This window comes from Trichoplax adhaerens, genomic scaffold (genome assembly GCF_000150275.1).
Source record: "Trichoplax adhaerens TRIADscaffold_7 genomic scaffold, whole genome shotgun sequence".
Lineage (NCBI taxonomy): Eukaryota > Metazoa > Placozoa > Uniplacotomia > Trichoplacea > Trichoplacidae > Trichoplax > Trichoplax adhaerens.
Window position 1 is genome coordinate 1,985,871 of NW_002060949.1, and position 18,124 is coordinate 2,003,994.

The 18,124-nt window shown below is 34.4% G+C and overlaps 2 protein-coding genes across 2 annotated transcripts; one reads left to right on the forward strand and one right to left on the reverse strand.

Moving 5' to 3' along the window:
- Positions 1-12,689: 12,689 nt before the first annotated feature.
- TRIADDRAFT_57998 (uncharacterized protein) lies at positions 12,690-13,073 on the reverse strand (the record flags this gene model as incomplete). The annotated part of the gene is made up of 1 exon (XM_002114278.1): positions 12,690-13,073. The coding sequence occupies one exon, from the start codon at positions 13,071-13,073 to the stop codon at positions 12,690-12,692; it is 384 nt and encodes a 127-aa protein (XP_002114314.1).
- A 2,371-nt stretch (positions 13,074-15,444) lies between these two features.
- On the forward strand, positions 15,445-17,031 carry TRIADDRAFT_57999 (uncharacterized protein; the record flags this gene model as incomplete). Its single annotated transcript, XM_002113959.1, has 3 exons — positions 15,445-15,703; positions 15,944-16,509; positions 16,969-17,031. 3 exons carry the CDS (start codon positions 15,445-15,447, stop codon positions 17,029-17,031), a joined length of 888 nt encoding a protein of 295 aa, XP_002113995.1.
- Positions 17,032-18,124: the final 1,093 nt, after the last annotated feature.

Here is an 18,124-nt window from a genome sequence, read left to right on the forward strand (position 1 = left end):
GTCTTGATCCGTAATATATGATAATCCCTCTGTTGATGGTTGCCCAATCTATAAGAAAGATATGGAAAACATGACGTAAATTTAAAAAGCCCTCTGAAGTGCATCTGATGATATATAATATCTTATTCATTTGGTGATGATTCGAATAAAGCTGCTGTACTAGATATCTGCGAGCTAACACTACAGCAAACAAAAATGCTACTCTTCTACGTTATAGAATAATTTGTATTGTTATTAGAAAGAGTAAAGAAGGTGGTATGACTGTGCATCATGGTACACATGAGAATTCTATATCATATTTAACTTTTTAATCATTTGAATGCGTTTTGCGTGGTTAGTTCATTAATTACTATACTCACTTATGAACAGAGAGCATAAAATTCTTAGCTTCTACAGTATAATTCTATTAGTGTTCAATTAAACACACTGCTGCACGCTACAATATAGTAGTCTATATTATATGTAGATTTTGAATTTCTAAACAGACGATAAAAAGTTTTGACCTAAGTAATACTACCTACGGGAACTATTTTCAAATACGCTTACGAATATCACAAAATATATGCAGTAATATATATTACTTTTAGCGGTTTAAGTTAATAAGGCGTTCGATAATTACTGAAATCGGTCTAAAACACAGAATTTTATCTTATTATTTAAATATTGTAACTGTGATTATGTTGCTACGTCTGTAAACATTATTATAGTGCTAACGATGTAATTAAATGGGAATGATATTTGAAAAGTAATGGTTATTCCACATACCACTCTGCAAGGTTGCTTTAATTTCGTACATAATCCATCAGGCTTATGCGAATAATGCTTCACTAAATCCTTAAGGGAAACAAATTGTCGAGTTCTGGCAATATAGTACTTATTGTCTTCAGATCTTCTAATACGGTAATGCTTGATGGTGTTGTCGATACGAGTAGATAGAGAGTAGTCGTTTGCTCGGGTTTCGCTGGTACGAATAAGGAAAGAGCCATCTGTATTTACATCAGTAAGTAACCTCATTTCTGCTTCACTTCGCTTAGTATGGCCAAAGTACCAACTAGAATAAAAGGATTAAGTAGGGGAAATTATCATCTATAGACTAAGCTAAAATCAGTATCAACACTTTAAATAGGATATTTTTGGTAGAAATGTATGAACGAGCAGAATGGCCACTAAAGCTTTATCAGTTTAGTTGGCTTTAGTAGTACAAGCATTTTTCTAGCGCCGTTGTACTGTTCGCAAATTGCAGAAGATGTGACTACGGATTTTATAATGTTAATTGTTGAATAAAGATAATACATAAAAATTAAACGGATTAATTCACATTTCGGTGCGAGTTTAATCAATAATTCATAATTATATATCCAAATAGCACTACAGTATACTTTCACACTTCTCACAAATATCATAAACTATAAGATAGATCATCCATGTGATGACCTAAATTATTTGAAAAAGTCTCCTATTATTATTATTTAGCAATATTGCAATTGAAGTATAAAGTGAATACGTCATTAAAATTAAAATTAATGAAAGGTGAAATGTCCGCTAGCTCTGCTGAAAACTTTGTAATTGCTCGCTCGCCATATAATAGAAATAATAAAGAGCAAATTCTCCAGGAATGTTAATACAACAGCGTTAATCTATATAATCATTCGATCAACCTACAAGTGAAATGAGATTAAGACGTCCTTAAAAGTTGACGGTAATTCAGGGATCAGATGGGTAATATACTCGTACGAGGAATTTGGATTAGTTACTTGTCATTGTAGACTGTCCTACGATTTCATTGGCGATGAATCGAGGAAAATCTAGACTAACGCTACTATCACCCTAGATTCAGATCATTACAGACATTTGTTTCTTTCGAATAATTTAGGCAATGAACTCGTACTTTCACTAACAGTCCTTTTGACAAATTATTTCTGAAGTTTTTGTATTATCTGTGCTGTGACAGCATTACTTTTCATTTGGATAGTATAACATGCAATTGGTCATACAGCACATGTGATGGATGATATGCATAGAGGTAATTTGGATATCCATGTGGGTCCTTTATTAAATTAACTAATAGCATTTATAATTATCGAATCAGAGCTGCGATGGACTAAAGCTAAAGAAATTGTAGATGAATATAAAAATGGCATCAACCTGCAGGCTAAAATCTAGTTATCCAGTGGCGTATGATGTTAAACCCTTAGGCAATCAAGCTTATCCCAATCACAGAAAGTGCTCTATCTCATCAGATGCCATTTTTTTCCGACCTTTCCTTTTACGTTAAGAGTCTATAGTAAAATTGATTCCTATTCCTTGAATCATCAATACTTCATCATAAAATTGCTCCAAGTCATGGCAAGAGAGCATCAGTTATAAACGGTACACCGATTACTTTACATTCATCTATTACAAAAAGGCGATGCAACCATTTAAGTTAGCATTTAAATCTGCTTCTGTACTTTAATTTTCAGCAATTTGTCAGCTGTTAGCAGTCCTTGACAAAGAGCAGCGCTTAACTTTGTTGACTGTAAATAATACAGTACCTAAGGGCTTTTATCGTACAATTAATATTTAACATTTTGACTCAATGCTTCAAATTGAAATCGAAATGACGTAATACCTTGTGGGATAATACGAATACATAAGGAATTCTACTGCTAATGGAAATCAATCGTTAATCAGAATTAAATGGGCGTTCAAAGTCAGCCAAGAAGTAAGACTGTAAGAAGAGTTTAGTCTACAGTATGATTAGTTTACATAGGCTAATCACTATCGAATATCAATTTGGAGAAAGGATTGACCAGTCTAAGATTGCCAAGATTAGCTTGTCGATTAAATAATATCTTGCAAAATAGTCAAATCTCGATATTCTAATCTTTATTAATGACTAAGCCGTAGCATACTGTACTGTATAGTACTTGTGCATTCATTAAAAACACGCCTTCAATTAAGGAGATTACTGGCTGCAATAAAATGAACAAGATAGGCAATCTTTAGCCCAAACGTGTAATTCAACATCAGGAAAAAGCAACAATGAAATGTGTTGTGTAACTGTCAATATTTTTCGAGAACTCAATCATACGCTATAGCTCTTCGATAAAATAAATGCAACGGATTTAAAATTCTACTGATCAACACCCATAGGTGAAGATTTACAAATTTTACTCCAATTTTGTTGATTACACTGTATACGGTAAAGTACAGTTAACGGCTGTGAAAGTTCTGCGTAACTGCTTTAGTTTGTAGTTGGGTTGGACGAAGGATCACTCCCCAAAAAGTTTTTGACCGTGGTTACATTTATATCAAATGTAACTAATTTAAAAGACGTAACATAGCGGATAAAAATGTAATTTTATCATGTAATAGATAGTTTGTAAATAGAATACTAACATTTTTCTCCCAACTGCAACAAGAATCAATTTCTATTACAATATTCTATGAGTATACAAATGACTGCATTGATCGTTGAGAGTTTTAAAACGCATACAAACGTATTTTTGTACAGATTTACAAACAGCTTGAGTATTATTTTTTTTTTTTGGTGGGGGGGGGGGGGGTTATCCGGCGCAATATTGTATCGCACTTTGTCTCTTGCTGGCATATGCAACCTAATCCAAGACTACTCTGGTAATTCTGTGGATAGCAGGTCGATATTATGGGTGAAAAAAAAGGATATTATTTGTTGTCCTTTACCGTTAGTGTAACAGAAGTTGTCCTATACTGTAGGTCATTATCGTCGATGGACGGTGGGTACTTTGGATGTTTTTGGGAGACGGGGAGGGTTAATATTGACTATTTCGATGCGGTCTTTCGCTTAACTACGTCGGCATACGTGCAATATACAAGCAAAACTGTCGATCACATCGGACATTATCGATAGAAACTAATTTTGACAAGTGCGGCCATACTCCTTCTTATACGTTAAACATGACGGTATAGAATGTTTATATGAAAGACCATACGCTATGTGGCAGGGATATTGTGTTATTATTGTAACGCAATATCGCACAATCAACAAATAAGATAGAAATCAACATATTGCGAATGTCTATCAAAGTGAAAAGAGAATTTCAACATGACGAAGGACTTACGGTTCTGCTTCAAGTGATGTAATATCAGCGACATAATTTCGGGGAATATAACCCGTACGGCCAGTACGTCGAGAGCGAGCAAACCACCAGTCTCGACCTGATGTAGTATACCTTCTTTCAACGTCCATTTCTTCACCAAGTGCAAATGGTAAATCGTCGGCTGTACGAGGCGTATAATTATACAAGGCACGCACGATTACTGTTTCTTGATTTCCATTTACTCGTTGGATTGGATTATCAGGGCGTCTAGGCACTGTTGGCCGTACAGCTTGTCCCTCGGTGATGGCATTAAACGGCCGAGGATGATGGCTTGGAGTGGGTTGATTAGGAGATGATAGACGGAAACAGGTCAATGTATTGCCCATGTTGAAATAGTAAAGGAGAAGCAATGTCGTCAACTAATGTCAGTGGGCAAATGTGAATAATATTAATCAATTTTTTTTTTTCAACCGATTGAAGACGAAAGTAGGCCAATTGCAACGTTTCCTACCCAAGCTTGCAATAGAATGGATGCAATCAATATAACAGCAGATGAAAAGTATTTACAATTAATTGAGATTAATTGTGGCTGAGGATGAACAGTTGGAACTGTAGTCCAGTACAAGGCCAAAGGAAATGGTATAATTTTACAGGTCTATTTTGTATTATGGGACGAGTATTGTCTTTCTTGGGTACAGGTAATCGATGACAATCAATTTGATGATGGATAAAATGATGCAAAAATTGCAATGGTAGAGTAGTGGATCCCAAGCAAACAAGGCGTCTACTGCTTAATTTAGCAATGGTGTCGTCAATCTTCAAGATAGAAGTAAAATAGTCACTCTCTTTTCTTTTACAGCGCTACTGCCTGATACTATTGAAAGTGTTGTTGCCAGTCTAGTGTCGATCAACAAGGTTGGCAAGGATGGAAGAAGGGCAATGACATCACCTTTTTTTTTTTTTAAAATGAGGGAGTCGTCTGGTTTGTTTGGCGTTTTCCACGCAATGGAAACTAGTCAGATAACCAGGACATGGACAGTGGATTGATGCAGTAAGAAAACAGATCTACTTCTACTGTAGTAGAATGGAGTCTAATCGGATTTGCCGTCGATTGCCTGTCAATTTAGTAAAATAACGCTGACTTTGGATTGTCCAACACGCATCTCCTGGTTCTCCTTGTCGACGATCCCTTCAAACTCTTCATTGCTTAACATCAACGGTAGCGGCTACGATATCACGTTTGTCGTGCACACCCGTAGTCACGTCCAGGATGTCCGTACGTCCACTAGACCCTTTCTATTGTCACTCTCGCTGGTTAACATTGAGTGAAAATCTCAAGGGTCAAGCGGACTGTTTGTCATCCACACCCGTAGTACCGTACTGTACAGTGTACAGTACAGTACTGTACAATACTGTAGACGAGACCGTTTGGATTGAAGCTGATACTGTAGTACTGTACAGTACAGTACAGTACTGTACAGTACAGTACAGTACTGTACACTGTACAGTGGGTAGTAGGTACTGTAATCAGGACACTCTGTCGTCGCGGTCATCCAGATAGAAACGCAGATCTCGATCGTAGCGGTGTATCACTTTGTATCACGTGAGTTTTCTATGGTGTAGTGTACCGTGTACGGTACAGTAAAAAGTACTGGCGTTTCTACTACAGTACAGTACTGTACTGTACACTGTACACGACACTAGAGCTGGTTCACCTACAGTGTACAGTATGTCCAGTGTACAGTACAGTGTACTGTACTGGAAAACAGAAATTTAACTACGGATTCGAAATCTTCAACTAATGGCACTATCGTTTGAATTACTTTTTACATGATTTGGTCAATATTAAAGCATTTACAGTACTTATTTATTTAATAATCTGGAACGAAAAAGATCACGCCGACGTGATCCAATTCATTGGCTATTGCAATTTTTGACCATCAATTTGTACAAAATTGATGGTCAATGTATATCTGCATACGAAGGTTGATCACGATTGGTCTTTTTTTTTTTAGCGTTTTCCCAATAGTTTTTCCCATTCAAATATATGGAAGAAAATGGATGACAATCTGTACAGTACTTGCCGCCCAGCTAGTAAAAAGCTGTGCTATTAGACACCGGTGAACCAGCTCTAGTGCATAAGTGCACGTACACTGGACGTACAGTACACTGGACATCGGTGAATCAGCTGCAGTGTCGTGTCCAGTGTACAGTACAGTGTACAGTTTCAGTACAGTACACTGTACAGTGTACAGGACTGTACTGTACTGTACAGTGGAATCGGTGAACCAGCTCTAGTGTCGTGCACAGTGTACAGTGTGTCGTGTACAGTTCCAGTACAGTGCACTGTACAGGACTGTACTGTACACGACACTAGAGCTGGTTCACCAATTCCACTGTACAGTGTATAGTACAGTAATGTACAGTGTACAGTACCGTATACAGTACAGTACAGTACAGTAGATTGAAGCGGTCTGCTACATCAACTTCACCAATGACGAGTCTATCATTGCAGCCGTTTTTGCATGTTTTAAAATCCAAAATTGACAAGATTGTACAGTAAATAAGCGCATACAATATACCATCATATACAGTGACAATTGGAAATTTGAAACGACCTTAGTTTCGTCATTGTACTTTGAACACCTCTAGCTTATTTCTAGGGCAAATGATGAATAAGAATTTGGTTAGCATATTCAGCAAGTGGAGAGCTTACGTTATCAACTGATAGGCCTTTTTGCCAACTAGGTATACAGTACTGTACAGTAATTTGCCTCCATATTCACACAATGAATAGTTGCTTGTTTTCCTGTACAACAACTCAATCCAAATGTGCTTTAGGAAAAAATAGTCACAGTTGTATTAGTGCAACAAATTTGATCACCATTTATCCAGGAGAATATTTTGGACGTTCCAAGAGAGTTGGACAGAGTAGCCCCTGTTATTTTATACAGTTGTAACGAGTAGCATCACAACGACAGTAATGTAAATCCTATTGAACGTACCTCACATGAAAAAACCTACTGCAATATGGAACAAATACTCACTACGNCAATGGTAAGCGCTACGTACAGTACTGTAAGCGAGGAAAAGCATCGGTAATAAATGATCCAATACAGTATATATCAGGAGAATACTGACATAGTCATTAAACTAATGATATAATAATAATCTCACTACTCATATATAAATGCTGTGCATATTTGATTGTGAGAAGGTAAAATGATGAATTACAGTACATCCATTTCGAGAAATACCAATGCGCTGTTCCGTGTATTATAGAATTACCTACCAATGTATAATAACTATCAACTTACGCATATAATATAGAATCATCGCTAATATAACTAGAAAATCTAAAATACTTGCATGTTACACACTCATGGTACACATCACATTGAATATGGAGATATAGGGCAATTTTTCATCGGTTAAGTGCTTTTAAAGGCCGATGTGACATGGTAAGAATAGCATAGAATCATCTTAAGCTCACAATGCGCTAATAAATGTTATGATGTTATGTTACATTATCGGTGCGATCTCTGAGAAGAGCAATACTTAGACTTAACACAATATTCTAGCTAGATCCTCTTCAATTTTAACGATATTCTTCTTTCAAAAAATATATACTCGTATATATATATATATACAGTATATATATATATTAATTCAATGATACGTACCAGTACAAATAGACTGATCTATTGTTAGTATCTATATAACCTAAAGTGCTGATTAGACTAGTCCCACTGGCGAAGCTCTACTTTAAGTTGATTTACAGTACAAACAAGATCACCATTAAATAAGGGAGGCCCTTTAAGTAGAAGATTTATATTTCCTATCTAGTTGTCACTATCAACATTTATATGGCTATATTAGTAACTATTTCAAAAGAATGATATGAAAAATGGAAGCCCTATAAATTGCATTATCGTATTAAGAATTTAGAACAATCATAAAATAGAAATACTAGTATATTATCTTCTGAAAGATAACAAGCTAATACCAATTTTGCAACAGATCGCGCAAGATAATTTAATAATGTTTTACATATCAGCATAATTTACACAAAAATGTAAATCATAGCAATAGTACACTTTGTACCCTATATAGAAGATGATGGACAAGTAACAGTTACTAAAAGTTTGCAATGACTTGATTGTAGTTATAACTGCTACTATACAGTATATTGTCCTTCTCAATTTATCTTGAATTTGCTTTTTTACTTGAAATTCGAAAATTTTATATAAAATTGAACAATCAATTACCCTTGGTCTTGGTAATTACTAGTATCAGTTTGAAAGAAATCTTCTAGTTGCCAATGCAAGGTTTCAAAAGTTGGCCTGTCTTCTGGTTCAACCTTCCAGCATGAGGCCATAATTTCGTAAAGAGCATCGGGAGCATTACTCATCTTAGGCATTCGATATCCGTTGTCTACTTGCTGTAACACCTCTGCGTTAGTCATACCCGGATACGGATGCCTACCATGTGTTATTAGTTCCGTTAGAAAGATACCAAACGACCAGACATCAGATTTACTACTAAATTTGCCGTCTAAAGCTGCTTCTGGTGCTGTCCATTTGATTGGAAATTTAACATTTTCTTCAGAATTGGCATTATAGAGATCTTCGCGAGCAAGACCAAAATCTGCTATCTTACAATTTAATTCTTTACCGACTAAAACATTTTGAGCTCTCAAATCTCGATGAATATAATTTTGAGATTCAAGGTATACCATTCCTGATGACACTTGAGTAGCAATATCAACTAGCTGGGGTAATTTTAAATCAACTTTATCCCTGCGCAGGTATTCCAATAGATTTCCTTCCGGCATTAATTCGGCGATTATATAAATAGGTTCTTCTCGTGTACAAACGGCGTACAGTTGAACTAATTTTGGATGACGTAACCTTTTCATAATAGCTGCTTCTTTCAAGAATGATTTTGTCGACATACTACCCGCTTTCATTTGTTTAACCGCTACTGGTGTAGTTTCATTCCATAGTCCCTCCCATACTTCACCGAATGCTCCATGCCCTAATTTCTTTTTCAGTTTTAAAGAGCTTCTATCAATCTCCCATTTATCCCAATGATCATGCGACAATCCGTAAGGTGTAGGTTTTTGTTGCTAAAAATCAAATTTGAAGACTTGATCACTACGTCATAAGTTAAACTAATCAATTTGTTTCTTTTAACATTATCTCAAGTGTAAAATTGAAGATTAAGCGATTAAATAACTTTCTAAATAAATAAATAAGATTAGGAAAATCGCAATGCTTCGTAAAACCGCAATACTGTATATGTGTCAACAAAAATTTCACTCAAAGAATAAGAGAAGCATAATTTATGAAAGTTTAACCGCAGCGTAGAAAAATTACATTTTAGAATTAAAAACAATCTTCAATCCATCGTTATCTGTTATTAATACTGACCGTCAGGCATGGATTCTTCAAAGTAGTGCACAGTCCATCTGCACTTTTGTTGTGATGTTTAACCAAATCTGGCAATGTCAGAAAGGAAATATTTGGAGCAACAAAATATTCTCCTTTATCTTTACGCCGTATCCGATAGTGCTTTATGTTATTCTGATCACGTACAGACAACGAATATTCTCCACGACGACTTTCACTTTTTCGAATTAAGAATGATCCAACGCCATTTCCTTCTAGTAATAACGATTTTTCTGCCTCTTGTACGTTTAATATCGCCAAAGTACCATCTATCACGTAATATAAGCGATAACGATAGCTTAATAACATAACTGAATTTGGGCTAATAATATTGACAATAAAACGAGAGCAAATGGCAGTAATCTTAAAACTACTAGCTGATGTCAAAGTAATCAAACCTAATAATTTATAGTATATAATAAAATAATTTATTTACTGGATAGTAGCACGCACTGTTATCGTTTAATAGAGCATAATCAGTAAATTGTGCTGCATCTGTACGATATCTCAATGGCTAATATTACTGGCAATAGCTATCAATGTCGATTCTAATGTTCACTACTGCAATACAATCCCGCAGTTCATTCCTATAAATATTACAATAAATATCTTTCTTCATTGAATTGTAACTTCAACTTTGGTAGAATTTATTAATTAATATATTTCATTAATATAAGATTATTAATTATTCAGTACTTTGTTCTTCCCATCAGTTAGTTTTCTATCTCAATTAAAATCTCACAAAAGTTCTAGGATCACCTTTACGCCCTCAATCTATATTTATTCTAGCGGAATGTTATTAAGTTTACACGTTGAAGAAGTAGTATAATTTTATTACTGATCAACGCGATTATAGAAGCAGAGATACGGCTATGCATATCGGAGATTTTATCTATCACAGTTTAGGTGTAGTTACAGTTTTACCACTAAATCAGCTAACGATATTATTGTTACGTTCAGTTTGTGAACAATATTAAAATCACTGAAGCAATCAGCAAACATGATAGGTGTGTACTGTTAATTTTCACTTCATGAATGTCATTAAAATCACTGAAGGAATTAGCGATAACAGGACAAGTTCATAGTTATGTAAAGAATCAGCCCGAATAACTTATCAATTGCCACACCTTCATGTAAGCACCATACAGTCATAAGGATACTCGTAGAGTTAATAGTAAAATTTAATTTATCGTCAGTATGCAATTCTATATCCTACTAACATGAAATTGAAATTTGTCGTAAGATCGGGTCCCAATCCATTAATTACAATTCAACGGTTAGATGCACAGAAAAAACTTGCTTTATCTACAGATGTGTTGAAGTTTTTTATTCCCGATCGCGTTTTTCTCGTACTCCATAGTTTTTAATACAGGCAGTCAAGTGAATGTCTCCGTTACTACCGCAGCATATTAAAATTAAAACTATATCTCGCCCGTGACATTTTGCGTGAATGATCGCTTATTATACTAAATATTTTTTTTTTATACTGAGTCTATGTAATATTAGACATTGTACATGTACTTATTTACGGTAATGCTTTTGATAGACTAATTTTCTATGATTTTCTAACTGGTACTTATCCTTCATGGCAACAATAGTAAATTAACTTCTTTTCTAGAGTCTTCATCATTATCCGTTAAGGTCGTCACGCAACAGTAATACTGTCCATTATTACAATGTAGCATAATTTACAATTCCGTAACATTAAATCTTTTCATATAATGGTAAGAGTTAATTAATAATGAGGAAAATTAAATGACTATATCGTAAATAAGATAATAGCAAGTATCAAGTAACTTTGTTTCAAGAATTAAAGACTGGCTTAGAGCGTCATCTTAATAATCAACTATAATTATAATATAATGCAAGGCATGAAGTATTGTAGTCTACTGATCCGTGAATGTTTCAAATGTAAAAAATAAATTTGTCTCGTGAACATCAGTTACAACCAAAGGTCAATAAGGAATATAGCTAGCAAAGCCCATTGACAAATTTTTAAACGTATAATATGTTAGTTACAGTTGACTACAGTTTCTAGAATACCGAAAGTAGTCCCATGTGGTGCCATATCCTATGCACTGCTTTGTGTATTGGCAACTTTCCTTTCAACTGTAGTGCGATTTTAGGCTATCAGGATTATATTTTACGCACTGCTAGCAATTTTATCTCATGCATTTCAGATTATTGCCGATTTTACGCTTAAAAACAGACATTATGTTTGAACTTCATATTTTAGTAACATAAATGGAAGGCGCAATATGCGTGCCGTAAAACACAAAGACGACAAAAAGAAAATAAATAGCAATGCAGTATATGCGTACGTGTATCGTATTCATTAAGTCAACCTGCAACCCTTCGTAGTAGCGTTGCTACCATTGAAAGTTATTAATCTGAGCAATTTAGTAACAAGATAAAATTTTAGACTACATACATGACATAAAATTAATAAAGTTTTTTAAAGATTTCGATTTCAGAAAGTATACAATATAATAATCAGTAAAAACAAGAATGGAGTACCATACATAAGGTAGCAATGACATGAAGTACAGACTCGTGTGTAGTTTCACTAGAAAGTGTACGAATAAAGTACGTATAGTATTGCAGCACCGTGTGTATTGCGAATCTAGCGCGTCCTATTTTATATCATATCAAATGTTGAGTAAGGCACAGCACATAAAATCAAGGGTAATCATGATCCTCACAATTTTCCTATGCTTTACAAATGTCATGTCAAGCTATAAAATATAATCTAGAAGACCATAAACTTCGTTATCTATTCAAGGATACTATTACGCTATTATTTTCGTTTACTGTACTCTAAAAATGCTAAAGTTGAAATTTATACTGCAAGCGTAGTGTTTCTCTTACAACTGATTCTTCCAGTAATCATGATAAAGTAGGATTCCTTGAAAACATGTATGAGCCAATATGTGAAATAATACGCTACAAAAAGGACCATCGTAAATGCACTGACTGAAGTACAGCACATCGTATGCACAACACTATCTTACGCTATTGTGTCCACTGAACTTCCGTTTACTTACTTAATATTTTATCGTTGATGTCTAGATACTATTTACCATTGCCATAATCATATTTTACTATATTTTCAGAATTCTGCCAGCTTAATGCTCGCAGTAAATTAATAACTGAAGAATTATTGTAAATGCCTATTAACTTACGGTTTTGCTTCCAAGGAAGTAATCTCGGCAACGAAATTACGTGGAATAAAGCCAATATTTTTCGTCCGGATAGAACGAGCAGACCACCAATCTTGATTAGATTGCGCAGTTTTAGTAGCAACCTCCATTTGATCACCAGCTTTAAATGATAAATCGTCTTTCGTACGGGCCTCATAATCGTAAAGAGCAATCACAATTGTTTTGGGTTCTTCTGGTTTGAGCTTTTCCTGCTTAGTTTTAACTTCACCAGGAACACCGGTGAGTGGCGGCGGCGGCGTCACATCAGTTAATGCTTGAGAATTTCTCCCATTTGCATTTTGTTGTTTTATACCTTTGTTATCCTCAGGAGAAGGATTATTACGACCCAGGCAATTGCCCATAATAATTAATTACTGAAAATATACTTTTAATTCAAGAAGTACTCCTAATATGTGGAAAAGTTACTGCTTCAATGTATGAAATATCACCGTTGCACGACTTGACAGTAATGAACTGTACGAGTGATCAACTAGAATTTCCGGCGACATACAATCTTACATTTAAAGTATGATAACGTGTGGGTTGTCTCAGCCTTAAAATCTAATTTGTATTCTTAACAAACTTTCAATTTCTTTGTGTTATACCAGTTATTCACACACAGCCATAGCGAAATCTCATTGAGTTTCTTCAGTTAGTAATCTGAAATGGAGTTCCAAGTTCACCGTTAATTCACTTCTTACAAGAATCTTTTCGATATTTATTCGCATTGACTGTATTCGTGCAGCTTTGGTCCTACGATACAGTACTTTTATAACTGTTTACAGTGTATTGTATGCATTGTGATAGAATTATTTATGCAGTATATAGTACTAATTTGCTAAGGTCCGTTACAGTATTATTTATATATTAGCAGTGCCGCGTTTTGGATATAGCAATTATCGTACGGTAAAACCTGATACATACAATATACCAAATGTACATCCCAGTTCTTCTACATGTCCGATGTAAAATATATTAGGATTAAGCAGTATAGTAGTAACACAATGTACAAGGCTATACACTGTATACAGCTATGCAGGATTATTCTGCAGAATAGTTATAGTATTCTAAATTGATTATAGGGAAAATTTTACACGATTTACGCAATTTAGAAACAGCATACTGTATATCCATAGCACTACCATGGCACTACTGTACAATAGTATACCGTTTATGCGTATATCAATATACAGTACTTTACGGGTAATGAGGTATGATGCATATGTTATCTTACTATTTTTTTAGGCGTTTACCGAATTACTGAACAAGAATTGAGGGCGTGCCATGGAGAGACTCACCTTGCTGTCTTCTATTATAGACTACTAAATATATATCTGGCAGTCCATAATTCTATGCATACAAATGAAAATGAATCTACTGTAATTTTATCGTTCCACTAGTGCTATTACCGTATACTATTCAAATTGAAGTTTAACAATTATTGTATCTTCAACGATTAGTCCAAGGTTGATGAATACATTGCTGTTGTTCGATGAGATTATTATTCTACGAATAGGTCATGTGCGAGGTCTTATAGTAGATCCAAGATTACGTAAGGTGTCATTTAACGGAAGTGCAGGACTTACATCTACGAAACAATGAGACCTAAGTGAGTCTATGAGCATGGGTACGACTGGTCTTATTACAGCCGTTTATGATACAATTTTTAGTCAGATTTCTCGATCGATAAATGATATACATCATACAGTATTCATTCCCTGTATATACGACTTTAGCTATCCTCTTTATATAAAAAAAAGAGAACGTTATTAAATATAATTATAGTATACGCTACTACAGTATTCGTATACTGTTCGTATTTTACCCGTACAATAAATAAAATAGAAGGGAGATCGCCAGCAAAGTGAGGGGGGCGGGAATATTTGCCTGTGTGAATAAATTCACTTCCGTTTACCATTTTTCGCTAGTGTACTATGATTATAACATTAATGGAAATGTGTGATTATCTTATTTCTTTTATTATCGGACAAGTAGAATTCTACGCAATATGATGATTGGTAAATTCTAGACTTGAACTATACAGCATTTACAGAAGAAGTTCTTAAAAGTACTACACTGAGTTACAGTGTACTGTACAGCATATACTGTGCTGTATATAGTGTACACTGTATAGTTTGATAGAGATTTTGGGTAATGAAAGAAAAAAAGGGTTCTACTGTAGTAGGATAGAGTACTGTACTGCAAACTCGTAAGTCGCCGTAATGTTATGTCTAGCTGACAAGGATTATGTGGACAGGCTGAGGATGAAGGAAGGAGTTTTATTGACAGTTAATTTGCTGATGGTTACTCTAGCAGTCAGCAGCACAGAAAAGAAAGTAATACTGTACAGTACTGTATACTGTACTGTACAGTACAGTACAGTACATGTGCATTAGATTAGTTGTCTCTGATTGGCTATCATACTGTTCTGGTACTGTACAGTACTGTACAGTACATTGTGTACAGTACTATACTGTATATATACAGTACATACTACTGTGCTATACTGTACTGTACTGTACTGTACTGTACAGTATAACATAACATAAATAAGACGTAGTTACAGTACGGTACTGAAGTTGCTGAAAAGAGAACGGCTCACAGTATGATACCAGTTGCAAACATGCTAGCAGGAGTAACCGCGTACAGTTTGTTGGTAATCAATCAACACCATGGTAACTCACTTAATGTGTGAGGCAAGTTGTGCCAGCAATTTATAGTCTTCTACCAGCTATGGATGCTTCGAAAAAAATTCATGTTATTAACAACCAGCAACTAAAACAACTAGCTGATTTACCTAAGCATGAAAGCAGATTAGCACTTGCCAAAGCGCTACATATGAAAGAATTCGACGAAGAAGACGATCTCAGAAGCTCTATTATTGCCGACTTTCACTATAATAACATGATCTACGCGGTCGATAAAGGCCTTCCATGGTCAATAGTCAATGTATTTGTCATGCTAGCGAAAGATATCCTAGAGCAATCTGCCGGTAAGACTTTTAAAAACAGAATAGCTTTTTGAACTATCATTACTTTCCTAGGCAAAAGTGTAATCCTTACAGTTTTAAATTAGATGAACATACTATTTACTTGAAAGCGGTATACGTGTATATTATACACTACTGTCAATTCTGATTCTGACATCTTGTCATGCATGCATCACAACTTGAGATGATATTTTTAGTGTCCAAGCTGTGTTATTCAGAGTATTATGAATATATTTATTGCAGGGAAAACGTTACCACAAAGTCTAACAATTTTTAAACGAAAACTTTCCGAAATCGCAAATTGTTCTAATAAATTGAATATACAGCATTTAATTGATCACATGCTCCAAACGTACTATCAACATTATCAATTATACCAGTATGTTACTTCGGAAAATCAGAAAGAAGAAAGAACTAAGCTTAAACTAGATATTGAACCCGTACTATCCAATCCTGTGGCTTTCAGTTCTGGTATCCCATTAGAGAAATGGGAATATAACCGAGATATATCCGCAATTGAAAAAGCTGAACGTGAAAGAAGAGACAAAAGAACGGTCAAACGTATTGTTGCTGAGAAGCAAACCACTAAAGATGTTAATCGGCCGTTTGAAAAGTATGAAAGTAATGATGAATGCTTAACGGAAGAAAACATTGCTGACTTAATTGCAGAAGCGGCCTCCGCTTATGTTACAGCATTCAAAGATAGATTGATAGAAAATATTGAAGAATCACGGGAAAATCTAGAATATAGATTATCCAAAGCTGCCCGCGGTCCTCCACCAAAATCAGCAAAAATTTCCAATGGAAGAGTTAGATCATCACGTAGATGATTGGCGTATAAAATTCTAACCTTTATAATGCATTATTATATTTCAAATTAATTGAGCAATCTGCTAAGTTAGAAACAGAACATGCTATCATATTCTTGTATCGCTTTTATCAAAATCGACACTGCTTAAAAATTGGCACTTTGTAATACCTCATGAAATTAATAGCCACAATGATACTGTGTATAGATGATCATCATTTTAACTTGTTTATCCTATGCTGATTATCTACTAGTCTACTTTTATGTGAGGAGATGAATCATTTTTAACTCCCAACGAATCTTGTATCTTACTAATATGAGCCTAATTATGGAACTTATGATATATGTATGATAAATAGTTCATGTTTTCCTTAGTTAAATATATTTAATTGATTGTTTTAAAAGCAAAAATAGACGCCTAAATGTTCATTGTACTATATATATATATATATTTATATAGGTGATTAAATTAGATGCCCATACCAAACAATCTCTCCGTGTCAAAATGTCAGTTATTTATTAAAAAAATTTTCAATGAGTGAAAATCGGTTAAATATTTACAAAATCATATAATGATAACAGTTTAATTCAAGTTTTTGAACTTTTATAAGCGTATTATATCCTTTGAATAAAAGAGTTATATTTACATTCACAGCATTTATTAATCAGCCTGAACTTGTCGACAGATTAATCGAAGTCGAAAATTATGTTGCTATATCAAAGCGTTGATCAGCTGGTATTTCATCAATACTGTTAAATCCCGCTGCAGTCAAGAAAGCCTGACGGATAATTCGCTGAGTTTCTACTTCATTATCTTTCAAATATGAATTTATCCCAGTGATAAAATATTGCATTTCCTTTCGTAAATTGGCTAAACGATCAGAATTGATTAAACTAAGATGATTCATTGACACTAGATTTCCCTTGCTGCTTATTCCTCGGATATGATAATATTGCTGCAGTGATGCTGTTAGCATAGATTGTAGTTCTTTTATCTAAAATTATTATTTTTAGAAATCAATGAGTTAATAACGAATACATAATGAAAGCAAGTACTTAAAATGTATCGCATATATCAATTCTAAAGGGCGCTAGACTAACCTGTTCATGGTCACCAAGACTCTTCTCTAACGCCACAGTAGAATCTAATATCTCAATCATATTAGATTTACTTTCCATCCATTCCTTTTGTAACAATCGGTATTGGTGTGATAATGTTTTATTGCCTTCTAGTTTGCTACTTAATTCAGACTAAAGAAGAAATATATAGCATAAAAGTTATATTCACCATACTAAATTAGAATGTTGAAAAAATTTAAATCAAATAGGACATTAATTACATTTTTATTATCCAAAACGTTTGTACGTTCTTTCATTATAGCTTCGTGCCTATCGGTTAAGGTTTGTAGGCGATCTGTAATGCAATAAAGAAATAAAAATAACGATTGAATTAAGAATTATTATTGGAGTATGCTTGTCGTATCATAAATTTATAAGTTATCATCTTTTCATCGAAAAGCCAAAACATCTATTCTTGCGTACAATAATTAAAGAAATCATTATGTACACTGCACAGCTCGAGTTAAACAGACATCTGTTATTTACCATTTATATTG